Source organism: Acartia tonsa, chromosome 9 (assembly GCF_053477335.1).
Source record: "Acartia tonsa isolate MP-2025a chromosome 9, ASM5347733v1, whole genome shotgun sequence".
NCBI classification, from domain to species: domain Eukaryota; kingdom Metazoa; phylum Arthropoda; class Copepoda; order Calanoida; family Acartiidae; genus Acartia; species Acartia tonsa.
Window position 1 is genome coordinate 545525 of NC_137268.1, and position 17630 is coordinate 563154.

At 37.1% G+C, this 17630-nt stretch overlaps 2 protein-coding genes and 1 long non-coding RNA gene across 3 annotated transcripts; all 3 read left to right on the forward strand.

Annotated features, from left to right (window-relative positions):
- The first annotated feature begins 7314 nt into the window (after positions 1 to 7314).
- LOC145328389 (uncharacterized) lies at positions 7315 to 11184 on the forward strand. Its single transcript, XM_080172028.1, has one exon. It carries the CDS (start codon positions 7315 to 7317, stop codon positions 11182 to 11184), a length of 3870 nt encoding a protein of 1289 aa, XP_080028154.1.
- A 437-nt stretch (positions 11185 to 11621) lies between these two features.
- Positions 11622 to 12977, forward strand: LOC145328390 (uncharacterized). Its single transcript, XM_080172029.1, has one exon. The coding sequence runs from the start codon at positions 11622 to 11624 to the stop codon at positions 12975 to 12977; it is 1356 nt and encodes a 451-aa protein (XP_080028155.1).
- Positions 12978 to 14878: 1901 nt separating this feature from the next.
- LOC145327962 (uncharacterized) lies at positions 14879 to 15465 on the forward strand. The gene is made up of 2 exons (XR_013882291.1): positions 14879 to 15042; positions 15430 to 15465. It is a non-coding gene; the product is annotated as an uncharacterized LOC145327962 (long non-coding RNA).
- The last annotated feature ends 2165 nt before the right edge of the window (positions 15466 to 17630 follow it).

Consider the following 17630-nt stretch of genomic DNA (forward strand, 5'->3'; position numbering starts at 1 on the left):
GCAAAATTTATATCCGATAATCTAACCTAACTTAACTTTTGTCTGATTAGGTCTTTTGTCACTTTTGTAGCAACTCCTTATTTATAGTAGAAAAGCGACTCTCTATATCCCTTTGTCCGTCCGTCGGTCGGTACATGTATAGAGGAAACGTGATATTTTTTACTGCTAATAAAGAAAAATAGCTTACATTTTTGTATTGTTGAAAAGTTAGGACACTGCTTAATAGTTTTGAGTCAACCAATCACAATAAGTTAAAAGTATCCCTAGTGGCAGAGACCATTTCGTCTGCTAATAATTTGCGGATCTACTGCAGTTCATGGTAAAATATTGCTGGTAACGAATATTGCCAAAAATCTATAAATTTTACAGGCTGCTAGCTGCCAAACGGCTGAACGTACAGATCATGCCCGCACACCATTTTAAGCGGTATAAGAAGGCCTACAAATAATCTGGAATAACCAAGATCAAATAATGCACAGGGAAAGCTTCACTGAAGAAAAAATGCGTAAAATAGGCATTTTTCGCGCATTTCTCTGCACTGCGAGATAATTATGCATTATTGATTTATGGCTATTCCAGATTATTTGTAGGCCTTCTTATGCCGCTTAAAACAGTGTGCGAGCATGATCTGTACGTTCAGCCGTTTGGCAGCTAGCAGCCTTTTTGATTCATCGATTTTTGGCAATATTCGTTACCAGCAATATTTTACCGTGAACTGCAGTAGATCCTAATTTGCTGTTAGTTCAATCGCATGTGCTTAAATTTTCCGACGCTATTAGCTGATTTTATAGATCCAATACAAGCCCTAAGGGGAGAGTTACATATAGTTCAAGTCCCATCTATTCTTTTACATTTATTGTGCAACCCATTACTTATGTAAGAATCGATATATTATTACTTGGATGTTGCACAAGATTTTCATGTGCTCTAATAAAGTGATACTCACATCTGCCTAACATAATGATACCCCCTATCCACCCCTTTTTCCTCATCCCCTCTTCTGCTACTGGATGAACGAACTGACCAATAAATAAGGTCCATAATAGCAACTTCCAATTTTTCCTTTGTCAATATATCCACGTATATTATATCCATTTATGTAAGCGTCTCGAGTGAAAATATTTATACAATTTCAAAGCATTGAAAAAAGAATTGTGTTTATATCCAGGGAGGAAGGGGACATTGGCCTGTTTATTACACTAGTCTCCAAAGTTTTGTGATAACGTTTTCTTATTCGTTGGCTTTTGAGACTTTTATTAGTTTTGATTGGTTGGTTCAAACTAATAAGTGTAATCTACAGAAGAGGTAATTTTGTCAATTATCATTGAACATCAATTAATCGGTCATTGTCATATCACTGTTTTTTTTATCTAACAAGGATGACAACATCTATAACAGTAAATAGGCCTTTTCCCACAAGGTTTCTTGTTGAGCACATGAAACCTCCTTGAAAATTAGGTAGGGTGTCTTTTGTTTGTTTATTAGTTTATGTACTTCTAGTGGCTGCAACCCTAACATCTGCTTTTGAAACAAATGGCCTAAAAACTTAAATCTTAAAAATAGGCTAAAATCCATCTGGGACCTACATAAAGCTTACCTAAATGTTAAGCATCAGACAACAATACAACCTTTATGTTATTGTTGGAAATATGATTTATTTAGCATTCATGCATTAGGTACGAATAGAACTACTCGTTGTTTTATACAAATACCCTTTTTAAGATCAAAGCTATATATACATGCACAAAAATTGCAAATATGTTGTGTTGTTTATTTTAAACTGAATTCTGATTAAATTATTAATCGTATTATAAACAGCTTTCCGCGGATACTAGAGTGAACAATCACAAACTAAAATTAGTTTTTTTTAGCGCAGAGTGGCCGAATGCCTGGGCTTACAGAACTGGTATTAATCTTTTTAAATCTAAATATTCAGATTTGTTATATTTGATGCTATTACAATATGGCTGAGAACCTTTTCTGATCCAGTGGATATTAATCGGTTTCGGAAAATTTTTTACCCGTTAAATTTACAGCCTAATGTTCCTTTCCTCCCTGAAAACAACATGCCAATATGGATTAAAAAAATAATATCCGCTGAAGTAGAACCGGTTCTCAGCCATGCTAAACTATTATGTATAGCATTGTACTACAAAAACTTTTCCCAGAATATTAATATAAAAGTTCTTCTGCCTCTCAGGTTTTAATCTTATAATTTTTCATTTTAATACCCGCATAAATCTGTCTGTAATACAATGCGATAAATAACGTTTATATCATAGGCAGATATTCTCAATAAATCACAACTTATTTCACAATCTACAGTTTAAAAAATATGATAAAATGTCACTGATTATATGATGTAAAAGTATGAAACCAACTGACTAACTATAAAATGATTAAATGGATATATTACTACACGAATGATGTGCCAGATTTTCGTGTACTTGAATAAAGTGATACTTGCAGATAGCTAAATAACGATAATATCCCCATCTAACCCCTTTATCCCACCCTCTCTCCTCTTACTGGATAAACGAACTGACCAATAAATGAGGTCTATATTAACAACCTAAATTGATGAGTAATTGTTCCCTAGCTTGTCAATATATCCACGTATTCTATATCCATTGCATTGTTGATTATGAATCAGTTTCAATCTCCTATTTTATTTTAATTGTATCCCTATATATTTTAGGCATCTTGCAAAATTAATGGAAAAGAGAGGATACTGGACGTTAATCAAAGTTTTATAAACACGTTCTTTTATTCGTTGGCTTAAAAACTGTGGGTAATGTTACTTATTTTGATTGGTTAGTTAAAAAGTAAGTAGTGTCAAAATGTTTTAATTTACAGACGGGGTAATCTTGTTTATTGTCATAGGATATGTATTTCAATATATCGTCCTTTGTCTTATTCCCTAAAATCCCTATTAACAATGATGAGAACATCCTAAAAGCAAATTTTTAAATGAGAACGAAGGACAAACGAACAATAACTTTTGTAGAGTTGCAGGACATAATATGCATAACAGTGGTTTGTAAGTCTAAACAAAATCATATTATAATAATAATTTTAATAATAAGTCAAAAAAGTTAAAAATCAGCATGTTTAAAATAGACTTATGGACTATCTGGTAAAGATTTATATAGTTGCTATGCTTTCTATGCAGAAATCATCATGCAAAGTTTGATAGCGATTGGATAGTTCTAACATTTCTAAATTAACAAAAATATTTAATCGTTACGGACGGACGGACAGACTGACCCAAATTATTAAAAAAAAAACTTTTAAAACTTAGATCTTATAATAGAGGGGTTTAAAAGCTATTTATGAACATTACTCAATATATTAGATAATACATTTTGTATACTGAAAGGGATATACTAATAGCATCTAAATTAAAAAGTTTTGCCCTACAATATTGACCACCTGCAATATTGATGATTATATATACTGATGTTATTTTGGGAGAAAGATTTATTTATTGTCCATTGTCTTATCCCTGTATATACATGATGAGTAGTATAACAATGGATATATTATTACTCGGATGTTGCATCAGATTGTCAAGTACTTTGATAAAGTATTACTTGTAGCGGGCTGATATAATAATGTGCCCCATCCAACCCCTTTAATCAATAACCTCCCCTCCTGGATGATTAACTGCTAATAAATAAGTTCCATATTAGCAAGCTAAATTGACGACATATTTTCTTTGTCAATATATCCACATATATCCTATATCCATTAGTATGGCATCATTGCGTAGGTGCATTCCCTAAAATTTACTAGCGTGCACAGAAACCCTCCCCTCCTATCGATTGAAGGTATCATTTTCGTGAGAGATTCTTCGTAGAGAACATAAATTTGGAAAATATCCTATTTCTTTTTATTTAAATTTAATACGGGGGGTTAGTTTTATTTTCTTTTTGCCTAACCCCTGCGTAGGGGCCTATAAATGGGGTGTCCTAACCCTTCGATTTAAAATAAGGAGGGGGGGGGGGCCGGGGGTAACCATGTTCCACTATGCACTTTGAGGGGAACTACCATTAGGAGTCCTCTAAAAGGAATAAGGACACGTAATGAAAAAAACAAGGATGGCAACATCCATAAGAAGCACAAAAAAACATTATGAAATGGACTAGTATCTTTATAACTTATAACCAAGAGACAGACATACAAAACAATGGATTGACTAGATGGCCGATAAATTGATGAAAATCCCCAATGATGATTCACAAAATTACCCCTTCTGTAGATCTCAATTAATAGTTTATACGTTTAAACACTCAACTTTATGAACCAACCAATCAAAATTCAATAGAAGTCCCCAAAGTTGTAGAATAAAATTTTTTTGGCAGAAAATGTTTATCTTTATGTAAATTTTATATTTGAAATACTAAAATATAATTTTAGCGGCTGCAGCTGTACTTGGCAGCTGCCAGCCGCCGCAGTCGGATGTCGGCGGGAAAACGGCGGCAGATCTTTATGAAATTTTAATACATTATGTAGACATGTAAGATAAGCTTAAGTTTGAAATTTGAAGTATCTAAGTTAAATATTGCGGCCACAGGAGCCTTTTAAAGATTTCTGGAGACCTGGAGGATCAGGACCTGCAGGATCATACCTGGAACCTAAAATTGACTTGAACACCTGTATTTAATATGAGGATGTACTATTAGTTGATATTTTAGTATTTTGGTAAGATAAAATGCTTTGTTTAAGTCAAAAAAAATATTTTTGCTCTTTACCTGAATGACCCTGCCAGGTTTGCTGGCATCCTGTGTCTGCCAGGATGGAGATATTCAAAAAATTTCAACTCTCAGTTATGTCTCATACCCACACTTAAAAAGTCAAGCAGTTTGGGCTCTTTATCTTTCACACACAGAAAATGAGATAGAAAAAACCGGATGGGGGGACGTTCAACGCCCCCCCCCCCCCCCCCGACCGTTAAGGGTTAATCAAAATTCTGTAAATGTACCTAAAGTATGTTTATAAAACTTTGAGTACCATTACATTTTCTAGTCTAATGTCCTCTCTTCCCTGGAAATGATGAAAATCAGGATATCCATCCACCCACATATAAATATTTATATTTGTAACGAATATTTTATAATTTTAAAATTATATCAAAAGTCCTCTGAAAATATTTGCAGGGATCTAAAGGGATAAGACAATGGCCGATAAATTGATGGACATCCTCAATGATGATACACAAATGAGGGTAGTTTAAAGGTTTGAGGGGGGAATCTAATACAAATTTAATGTTTGAAGTGGGGTAAATTAAGGGTTTTCAATGTTTGGGGAAGTTCAACACATCTTTACTTTAGATTTAGGTAATGGTATAGTTTTAGACTTCGAATATGAAGTGTCTTGATGGCAGGGGCGTAGTCGCTAATAATCCTGTGATATTTTTCATATCAATCTTAAGATCAACCACTGAACCAATTTAGTTCTCTGTTTTAGGTAAGCCTCGCATAGGTCATATGAATGTTTTATGCTATTTTATTTTCAGATTTAGATCTTGGAATGTCAAAACTCCCAATAAAAGCTTGGACATCCCTTATTCAGTTGTCCTGTTTTGATGCTTAGAGTCCACAGAGAGAATCTGACTTTTCTAAAATTGCATCATGCACTGCATTCTTTTATAGAATGTACTCTAAAACCTAATTTATTGACAGGGAAAAATTTGTCAGAAATTTAGGGTGCCTACATTGACCTCATTTATTTGTCAGTTCGCTCATACATCAAGAGTGGAGGGGATGGGGCAAATTTGGTGGATGTGGGTTATTTAGGCCAGCTGCGAATATCACTTTATTAAAGTACATAAAAATCTGGTGCAACATCCAAGTATTAATATATCGATTATCATATAAAATGTACTCTAAAACCTACAAACAAGTTTGTAAATGGCATTTGTAGTGTTGAAACAAAATGTTATAGAACCACTATGATTTCGGCAATAGAGGGGAGGTGGGGCATTGTGCTGTTCATTACACTAGTCCCCAAAGTTTTGTAATATTGTTTTCTTATTCGTTGGATTAAAAACTGGGGAATTATATTGAATTTGATTAGTTGGTTCAGTTAGCTGAGTATCCAAACGTTTCATTCACTAAATGTAATCTACAGCAAGGGTAATTTTGGGTTCCATCATTTGGGATGTACATCATTATATCGGCAATTGTCTTATCCCTTTAGATACTTGATAATATGTAATCTAAAACCTATTTCTAATTTGTAATAAAAAAAAACTGTGATTTTGGCAAAACTTACTTAGCATTTAAAAAAAAATTGTAGTCAATTATACATCTGACTTGTTAAGGCATCCACAAAATCTATCTTTTCTCCAATTTTACACTTACATTTTGAAAAAAATATCTATTAAACAATGTGTTTCTGAAAACTTTTCAACAAAAAATACATTTTGCAAGCTGTAGAAAATGGCAGTACTCCAAAAAAGTGTATATCCTTAATTTTCGATATAATCCAGGAATCTTGTTGTATTGGAAGTATAATAGTGTGATGCGTTTGTGAACTCGAACCTTTATCCTTTTGTTTTCCTTATCATTAATGTCAGTTTGGAAAGCGGTGAGATTCAAATGTTCATAATTGGACGCGGCATTCAAAACAATGCTTGCGCATGGACCATAAACAAAGCGAGCGTAGCCATCTTTAATCTTTCTTTAAAAATGTGCGGATTATCTGCGTGATAAAAAACCATGTATAGTCAGAATTGTGGTGTTGTCCGTACTGAAAAATACCTTTGAGTGCTTCCCGGCTTTACAGGAACAAAAACTTCGGTAAGAATTCTTTCTTTAAGCATTTTTAATGGAATGGAGTGAATTTTAAAAGACGGCAAATTAATCTTTCATTTTTACTTAAATTAGACCAAGTAATTAATTTATTTTTGTATCAGAATATTTTAATCATAGTCTATAATGATTTTGTTTATGAATTTCAAACTCGTATTTAATTTTGATTAATTTTAAGCAAAAAGTAACTCTAGCATTTTATATATTTTAAAATATAATTTCGAAGTCACGCAACCTCTCATAATGAATATTTACTTTATTAAAAAAGACGATTGTTCCAAATAAGAAAAGATTTATTCTCTTTTACAAGATTTATTTTATCATGTGTTTAACATTTTAATATTTGATTATTAATTTTATTATGCCGTTGTACCGAAACAATGAAAACGGTAAGAAGTCCAGTCAGCCAGTCAAAGCCAGTGACAGTTACCGTATGTGTTGAATGTGAATAAAATTCTACACGTGACTATAGTTGTAATCAGTGTTAACAAAAGTGAAAATGGCACCTAAAAAGACTAGGTATGAATTATTGTCGGGCAGATTGCCTATGGCAGTTGAAGTGATAACCGAAGAGTTAGACAGAGTGATGCAGGTAGTTTCAGACACCGCAGACATCAATGTTAATCTCGCCAAGGAATGCATCCTTGTCCATGATGCGAACCTAAATCTGGAACGTACCATGAGCGGTCTTCAACAGCTGGATGTGTTAATCCAAGATGATATTAACCTAAAGGATTTTTATAGTGACGTTATCATGGCACGAAAGAACTATAGCGAGTTAAAACTTACATTAAGTGCCATAGATGAGCTAAGAGCGATAAACAATGAGGTCTTAGTTCTTGGTGATGATCTTGCAGCTCACAAAAACAGTTTGCAACAACGTTGTATGCAAATAGTGAAAGTTATTAAAGGTGATTATATACCTTTACCAACTAAAATTATTAGTGATATGACTAAACTGATGGAGACGCTGGCAAAGGCTAAGCAAGAGCCTGTTACGCCAGTCTCGGGTGCCTCGGTAGATCCTATGCTGCCGTCATTTGGCGCCCAATCGTTTGCTGCCAGTCCGATGTTTTTGTCTCATGGGTACATGCCACGCCTAGACGAAAAACTCCTTCCCAGCTTTGATGGGCAAGAATCTTCTTATGCGCAATTTAAGGAGAATTTCCAGAAGCTTACTACTGGATATGAGCCCAGCTACCTGCAGATGGTGTTAAGTTGTGAACGAGTTATGAAGGATAAACCGTTGAGGCTGCAGTTGCAACAGATTGCCACGCATGCAGCGCAATGGACATATTTGGACCAATTGTTCAAATCCAGAACCAGACAGATGTTGTGTATATTCAACAGCTGGGACAAGAAAGGTAAATTGTCCGAGAGCGGCCAGATTGTTAGCGCTCTTGCCGAGTTCTCAGGTGCCATCAACCAGCTCGAGCAGATGACCAAGGCTGATGGTAAGGATGCAGTTTCTACAAGCCAATGGCTCACAGTTTTATTGTTGGAGATGTTATCTAAGAAACTGCCAAAAGAGTTTCAGGATAAGCTCGACCTTGCACTCGGGAGCATGGACGTTCCCGACGTGCCTAAGCTGCTGGATATACTAGAACAGCAGCGTGGCGCATTATTGATGCGTAGCAGCCACGGCTTGGACACGCTGTCCAAGAGGAAAGGTAATCCTGCCGCAGCTGCGGCCGCCGTAGGTAAACCTGGTACACCTAGCAAGTTCAAGAAGAAGCAGTCCTGTCCGTCAGACGGCTGCAGTGGAGATCATTTTTTGTTTAAATGTTCGAAGTTTACAACCATGTCTGTTCCAGAACGGAAAGATTTTGTGATGAAAATCGGCGGGTGCCTTTTATGTCTTAATAAAGGGCACCGCGCCTCAGAGTGTCCGCGTGCTGAGAAGCTTGGAGGCTGCAGGATTAACAATTGTGGACAGAAACACAACTCCCTCCTTCATGAGTCCGTCGCCCAGGTTTCAGCTGTGTATGAAGCGCCGTTTTTGGGTGAGAATAATTACATGTTGATGCTCCAGAAGTTGGACGCCCTGGATGTCTACAAGAGGAAGGTGCCTGTGTCTGGGATGTGGGACACAGGTGCCAACCTCACCATGGTTACACAGTCTATTGCCAAGAAGTTGCAGTTGCCCTCTACTGGACGTGTAGCTACCATTTCAATGGCTGATGGCAAAGTTCAGTCATGCCCAACAGTTAAACTCTGCCTGGTTGACCGTAACAAGAACAAGCATGTTATGGAAGCAGCTGTTGTGCACACAATTGGACATACAGATGGGCTGCGCAGCATGGACCCAGTCGCCGCAGCTGCTCTGTTTGATATGAGGCCACAAGATTTTTCATTGGTCAATGGACCACTTGATATTCTCCTCGGGCATGTCATGCCCACGACGTTCCCAGCGGCGGATAAACTCATCGGCGAGTCAAGATTATACCGCAGCATTTTTGGTACGGGTTTCCTTGTTGTTTCAGCCGATGGAAAGCCTGTTAGCAAGCCAGTTGTTTGTAAAGTTACTAAGTTGGAAGTTGCAGCTATGGACTTCCTATCGTCGGAGGCGTTAGGCGTGCAGCCGCCGCGGCTGTGCAGTGGATGCAAGGGCTGCAGGCATTGCCTGGCACTTGCGTCAGGCAAGTCAGCCGTTGATCAGCGAAAACAGGATCTGATAAAAGAAGGTTTAACATTGGATCTTGTGAAGAAAGAGTGGACGGCTGCTTATCCATATCGGCTGCCAACACATACGCTGCCGAACAATTCGCGGCAGGCGTATAATATCGCGCTTCGTGATCGCCGGCGCATGATAAAAAACGGCGAATATGACGTGTTCGTGAAGGTGTTCAAGGAGGCGGTGTCCCGTGGGGTGTACGTCAAAGCCACGCCACAAGACTTAGCATTTGAAGGGCCAGTCTATTTTAATTCATTAGTGACGGCCTTCAAGGATAGTATTTCTACCCCCTTGAGAATCTGCGCAAATTCTAGCTTGACCTGCAATGGTACAAGTTTAAACCATATTATGATGGACGGCCCACCACCTACCTACACTTTGTTTCACAATCTTATTCGGTTCAGAAGTTACAAGTGTGCCTGTGTGTGTGATGTCTGTAAATTTTACAATTCTTTGGCGGCCACATATGAAGATTCGCAGCTGAAGAGAGTGTGGTTTGCAGAGGATGAACATGCCAACCCCGAAGTTTACTTGACCAAAAAAGTTAACTTCGGGGAGAAATTGGCAGGCGATTTCGCCGTCACAGCCCTGAGATTGACAGCACAGATTTTTGGAGGGCGCAGCCGCCAAGATGTTCATGATGTTTATGGATCTGAATACGTCAAGGGAGCAGAGGTAGTTGCGAAGCAGGACCTGTGGAGAAGTGAGCAACAACCTACCGGTTCCAAATTTGTACTGCATCAGGATGCTCCAGCTATCAAGCTGGAGCAGTGTACCTACATTGATGACCATACTGGCGGTCATAATAGCAAGCCAGAAGCCGTCAAAATGGTCGAAGAGTTGAAGGAAATGATTGAACCTGGCAACTTCAGCTTTAAATCAGTTATTTATTCTGGAGATGATGTTGATCCTGTTAAGGTACTGGGCATACAATGGGCCCCCAGAGAAGATGTTCTTACTTTACCTGCTCGGGTGAATCATGGCGCCAAGATAAAGGGCCGAAAATTGCTGGAGGACCTTGATCTGTTAGATTTATGGAGAGCCATGCCAGATTGTGTAACGAAGAGAGAGATTTGGCGGGTCGTACAGCAATTATATGACCCTCTTGGCCTTATGTGCCCACTACTCCTGAAGTCCAAGCTTATACTTCGGGAGGTTTGCATTAGTGGCGTATCATGGGATGAGCATGTGCCTGCCAAGCTGAGAGATGATTTTGTTGACAGTTTGGCCGACAGGGCTAAGCTTGGAGAAGTGCCATTTCAACGTTCTTTAGTTCCTGATGAGCCACTGGGGCTCCCAACCATCATTGGGTTTTCTGATGCTTCAAGTTCAGCCTACGCAGCCATCATCTACCTACGTTGGCCAACGGCCAGAGGCTTTGAAGTGATTTTATGCAGTGGCAAGAGTCGTGTGGCTCCTGTTAAGATTGAGTCCATTCCAAGACTTGAGTTGTTGTCATGTCTTTTAATGGCAAGATTGGCGGACGCAATTGTCCGAGCCCTGCCCTTTGCAGTAGCAGGCAAGACCAGCCCAGAGGATTGGCGCTGGCTTCCTACAGATCAGAACATTGCAGATCTTGCCACCAGAGGTGCCTGTACCATTCAAGATGTTTCACCAGGATCCAGGTATCAGGATGGGCCTGAATGGCTGCGCCTGGAGCAGGACCAGTGGCCTGTAAAGAGGCGGGTGAAGTAAATCACCCCATCCTAGAGGCTGAGATGAATCAGCGCATGGTCCGATTGAAGTGTATGGCCGTCCAGGTAGTTGATACTGATTTCTGGAGAACTTTAGCACGACGTACCTACAGGCAGGCACGTAAAACTATGCAGGCGGTGATCAGAGCTGCCAACTGTTTTAAGTTGTTGCTTGTTAAGAAACGAGTTCCGGCCAGGCAAGAGCCGATGAATGATTCGGTTCCAGCCGGACAAGAGCCGACTAGAGTTTCGGTTCCGGCTGGACAAGAGCCGATCAGTGTTGCGGTTCCAGCTGGACAAGAGCCGACGGGAGTTTCGGTTCCAGCTGGACAAGAGCCGCTAGTTGATTCCAAGTTTTATAGCAATCACACTTTTTCAATTACCTACCTAGATGTGGTGTGTGATTTATTCCTGGCATCATACAACCAGGAGAAGGAGATGGTTATGGAGGCTGAAGGTAAATATGATAGTCTTCAACCTTATTATCACGAGACTGAGGTGTACTGGCCTATCGTTGGTAATAATGGCTATTATCCTGTTCGTAAATTCAGAGTCCTCAAGATGCGTTCCCGTGGAGATGAGGCCTTGGAGGCAGCAGCCGAGGGGAAGAGAAAGCTGTTCAAGGATTCCCCTGGCCTTATTTTGATTGATCGTCACAATAACTTGGCCAGACTGTTCCTACAGCAGGCCCACGATGAACTTGGCCATGCCGGTCATAGAAAGACTTTGGTACAGAGTCGCAGGTATGCTTGGATATCACGTGGCCGCCAGGAAGCTATGAAGGTTGTCAAGTCATGTTCCAGTTGTTGTCTAGAGTATGCACGTCGTTCAGCCCCAACTATGGCAGACGTCCTGCCCGACAGGTTAGAATCTTCAGTTCCATTCTTCCATGTTCACCTTGACCTTGCTGGCCCGATGGAAGTTAAAAGGCCTGGAGTCCGCACCAGGAAGAACCCAGCCAAGTACAAGGTTTGGTTGCTAATTGTTTGTTGTCGTTTTACACAAGCAGTGTTTATTGATGTTCTGCTGGATTACAGTACTGAGGCTGTCATTATTGGCCTCAGAAAGCTTCAAGCATTCTACAACATGCCCAGAGTCGTGACTACTGATCGCGGCACCAATTTTCTTGGCTCGAAAAGAATACTTGATGAAGTTATGAAGAAATCTGATGTGAGTTTTGAGTGGCACCTTGTACCGACTGGCGCTCATTCGTATGTAGGAAGTGTTGAGCGCCAGGTCGCCATGGTCAAGCGTGTCCTCAATAAGAAGTTGTGTGGAGCTGTTGTCAATCACAACGAGTTGTTGCTGCTGACTGCTGAAACTGCTAGAGTTTTAAACTCTAAACCCTTGAGCTATGCTACACAAGGGAATGATGTTAATACATGGAGAATCATTTCTCCTGCTGATTTGTTGGGTGGCAGAGCTAACGACGGGATTTGCTCGTTCGAGACCGGTTCCAGAGATCGAATTACACGCCGTTTAAGCCATCTGGAGGAGCTGACTAGACAGTTCCATGAAGTCTACAAGCAGCAGCTGCTGCCTGAGCTATTGCGCACAGTAAAGTGGAGGCGCAATCAAGTTCCGAAAGGCGTTGGAGATGTCGTTCTTGTTGACGGGTGCACCAACTTGGTTAAGAAGTATCGCCTCGGCAGAGTTCAAGACATACGAGGCGGTGGCCGTACAGTTGTAGCCCGTTTCAAATTGTCCGATGATGTTGAAGCCACGGATAACGAGATTTCTTCAAGACGATTGTTGAAAGTAAACTTACCCCAAGATGATTCCCAAGACGATTAAGTATTTTTATTAGTATCGTTCTTATCGCGTATTTTTTTAAAACTTTCAACAATTGCATTTTTTTAATTTATAATTGACGCAAATTTCCTTACAAATTCGTTTAAAATTATAAATGAGCTCAAAATTTTATTTCCAACGCATAAAACTAAAGTTTTCTATTCGAATACATAAGTTTTCTTTACGGATTTATTTGATCGGGACCTGGGATTTTTTCGCGTAAAAAATCTTAGGTACGTATTTTTTTTAATTTTGGATGCGAAGCATTATTGTCGTTTCTTGTTTAACAGACGTGAAATATGATATATACAGATAAGAATAGAAATGAAACACATTTGATCATTTTAAAAATATCTTTTTATATTACAAGCATTATAAATAATTTAATATCAACTATATATTAAGATTATTATATTTTATTTTCGTTCTGAAGATTACCTAAAAACAAAAAAAAAGCAGTAATTTTATGAACATAGCAGATGCACTTAGATTTGTTTTTGAAGAATTTAGCCTAATAAGACCGCTATATAAAGCGTACGAGCTCTGTTTCCTCGGCTGCACTCTTTACATAACGGCAAAACTAAAGCTTAAGAAATATTTGATGATTTCAAAAAGATTCTTTTGTAGTTTCTTTGATTCCTTCTTTATTTGAAGATTTTAACTTTGGAACATTTTTCATTCTATCTTTTTCAGAAATGTTCGTGAATTGAGCCCCGCGCCAGGAATCCTGTTCACGGTTACACAAAAAAGAAACAAAACATAACCATAAACAGGACTCGTCGCACGTGGCATTATTATAATTGTAGTGCGTCGGTTTGATCTGCAAGCTTTCGAGGTTCAGGTTGAACTGAGGCCCCAATTGCTCTTAATTTTAAAAGACTGTATAAATAAGTACACGGAAAAGCTTATTATCTATTCAGCCAAAGAGAAATTGCCAAATAAACACTTTTTGAGACTTTTCTTTTACTTTGAGCTTAATTTAAAATTCGCATATGCAAAAATGCAATTTTACTTTCATTTTGATGTTTTATTGATGAATTAATACAGTTCTTTTATATGTTCTTAGATATAAGGATATTTTATTTTGATGATATGTTTAGATTAAGGATAATTTTACTTTATTTGATTATTCTGTTTATCTAGATTTAAGGATTGTTTCTTATCTATCTTTTACATAAAGATTTGATCGAAGAAAGATTTACGTACGCATTTTCACTTTTCTTTAGCAAAAATATTTGTTTGAAAAGAATTTTTTTAAAGTAATTATTCTTCTTTTATTAAAAAGTTTGAATGAATTATTTGATGATTAATGCAGATTATGTTTAGCATTAAGTTTATTTTAATATTAAGAATATTATTATTATCATTATTATCGATTAGGTACCTAATTAAAGTTTGGGTACTTATTTAAATTATTATTATGTATTGCATTACATGGTCTAACAATTTCAAATAACCATTTGTTTATTTCGAAAAATTGTGAGGCCATGAGAATAAGTGTTATGAGTGAGTAGTGAATGTGTAAGCTTTCAATGAAGAATGTTTTATTTCCTATTCCTTTATTCCTACATTTTTGTGGAATTGTGTCATTTGTGTTAGTGCGAGTATTCGTGAATATTACTACTAGCAAATTTGAGGCCAAAGGGCCAAAATTTAAAACTCTTGTAATTTATGTGGTTTTGAATTGTGACTTTTGTGGACATTGTCTGCACACAAAGTTGAAAATTTGAATAGTGTGGTGTTCGATTCCCCACTTTCAGGCGGGTGTGTATTGGAAGTATAATAGTGTGATGCGTTTGTGAACTCGAACCTTTATCCTTTTGTTTTCCTTATCATTAATGTCAGTTTGGAAAGCGGTGAGATTCAAATGTTCATAATTGGACGCGGCATTCAAAACAATGCTTGCGCATGGACCATAAACAAAGCGAGCGTAGCCATCTTTAATCTTTCTTTAAAAATGTGCGGATTATCTGCGTGATAAAAAACCATGTATAGTCAGAATTGTGGTGTTGTCCGTACTGAAAAATACCTTTGAGTGCTTCCCGGCTTTACAGGAACAAAAACTTCGGTAAGAATTCTTTCTTTAAGCATTTTTAATGGAATGGAGTGAATTTTAAAAGACGGCAAATTAATCTTTCATTTTTACTTAAATTAGACCAAGTAATTAATTTATTTTTGTATCAGAATATTTTAATTGTAGTCTATAATGATTTTGTTTATGAATTTCAAACTCGTATTTAATTTTGATTAATTTTAAGCAAAAAGTAACTCTAGCATTTTATATATTTTAAAATATAATTTCGAAGTCACGCAACCTCTCATAATGAATATTTACTTTATTAAAAAAGACGATTGTTCCAAATAAGAAAAGATTTATTCTCTTTTACAAGATTTATTTTATCATGTGTTTAACATTTTAATATTTGATTATTAATTTTGTTATTTTCTATTTCAGCATGACCGTTTTCATACAATAAATTGTATTAGTAACTATGCTGGTTTTGTCTCTTGTGGGAAGTAGCAGGTTTCGTACGTCTGTACGCAAAGATCTGGTAAACGGCCAGCCAAATGCCGTTGTACCGAAACACTTGTGGAAAAGACAATGGACGATAAATTTCATACAAATCCCCAATCACCATTAACATCCTTCTGAAGGTTAAAATTATTGGTTGACAAGTTATGACACTAATAGTTTGAAACAAACCATGCATTGTTTCATTTATGAAATGTACTCTAAAACCTATGAACAAGTTTGTCTATGTTATTGCATTTTGTAAACAAAATAGAACCAAAAGAGCCAATGGTAAGCAAAAACATCTGTATTATTTAAAGATAATCACTAAACCTATATTCAGCATCTAAAATAGAAAAAATTAAAACAAAATTTTAACATAAACTAATTCCTAAAGAAAACAGCGATCATAAGGGATATGTCAATGGACAATATATAAATCAATGTAGCACCCAAATCTTGTACTTACCTACATGAAGTTTTTAATCTTACAATTGGTAGAAAAATTGTCCCAGAATGCTTTTTAAAACGGTTTTGTAACACAAAAAAATATAAAATGTGCAAAAATTTTAGATAAAAGAATAATTTTATAAAAATTTAAATTGAAGATAATTCTTTTTTTTGTGTAATCATCTTACAAGAAATATACAATGGATTTATTTTACATGGATATTACATATGTATTAAACAAGATAATAATGTGCTCTAATGAAGTGAAACTTTAGGCTGGCTAAATTAACGAATATCCCCCCCCCCCCAATACACCTCTTACACCCCATTCCTTCCCCTACTAATGGATGAACATTAACAAACTGACCAATAAATGATGTTCGAGTTAGAAACCTAAATTGACAATATTTCCCTTGTCATAATTTCAACTTATACTTTATTATATTAACTAGCGGCTTCGCCCCTAGCCTCTAGGGGCTTTGCCCCAAGAGGTGATAAAAAAAATTAAGGCGAAAATCGGACCATGGAAATATCCTTCAAAAAAAAGGACCAAGGAAATTTTCTAAAAAAAAAAAAATAAAGGACCAAGGAAATCTTCAGCAAAAAAAAAAAAAAAAAAAAAAAACGGTTTTTTTTTGGTTTTTCGGGGGGGTTGGGGGTGTCCCAACCCTCAAGAAAATAGCTTAAAACCACCACAGGACCAATAGGTAGATACTCTGAAGAGTAGAATCCGATCGGTTTAGTGGTTACCGAGATCTTAAGGGACGGACAGACAGACGGACAGACATCGTTCTACTTTGTTAGTTTTCAGTTCCAAAAAGCCTAATTTTGCTGTGTAATAGTCTCATACCCTACCAAACAGACTTTTATCTATCTATCTACCTATGCACATAGGTATATACATATATATATCTGTCTATCTACCTATGTACCTATCTATCTATCTATCTACCAAACAGACAGACAGACCCACACACAACCTAAACCTCACTTTACATAAAGAGGTAGAAAGCATGCTTTTTTTCTCCCCTACATGAAAGCGCGCTTCAGACGCACGCACCAATAAACACAACGCGCGCGCACACACACACAAACTCATACCAACCAGCAAACGCCCACACACATAACATACACACACAAACAAACCCTCACATACTTACAAACACACAGACACCCACAATCTTATAAAAACCATTAAACACACACACACCTGCTTTTACAAGAACCAGCGCGCGTACACACTCTTTGGCCTACAAACGCACACTTACCCCCCCCCCCCCTCCCCTCCGACACACACACATGAACAAAACTCTACAAGTACTTTCACCAAATATTTCTCTAGTAAAACATTCATTAGTTGGGAGAATAGTAGTATTATATTTAACCGCTAGGTGTAATTGATAATTGTATTAGAATTTGATTATTTTAAAAGTAATTGTTGACATTTAAATCAAATTGTTAAAATGTAACATTTTACCGTAATTTAAAGAAATTAAATGTTACTTTTTAAAAGTAATGATTATTTTTTTAAAACTTTGTAAATATTATCATAGTTTTGATTAGATTTCCGTTTTATTGACAAATGAGTAGTTTTGAGTAATTTTGCAAATCCTAAATTAAAAGTTTTTGTAGCTCTCTCCATCTCCACTCTGATGGAAAGGGTAATTATTTAGATTACACACAAGCGGCTACGC

Coding starts and splice junctions, on each gene's coding strand:
- LOC145328389 (XM_080172028.1), top strand. CDS start 7,315: ATGGCACCTAAAAAGACTAGGTATGAATTATTGTCGGGCAGATTGCCT.
- LOC145328390 (XM_080172029.1), top strand. CDS start 11,622: ATGGTTATGGAGGCTGAAGGTAAATATGATAGTCTTCAACCTTATTAT.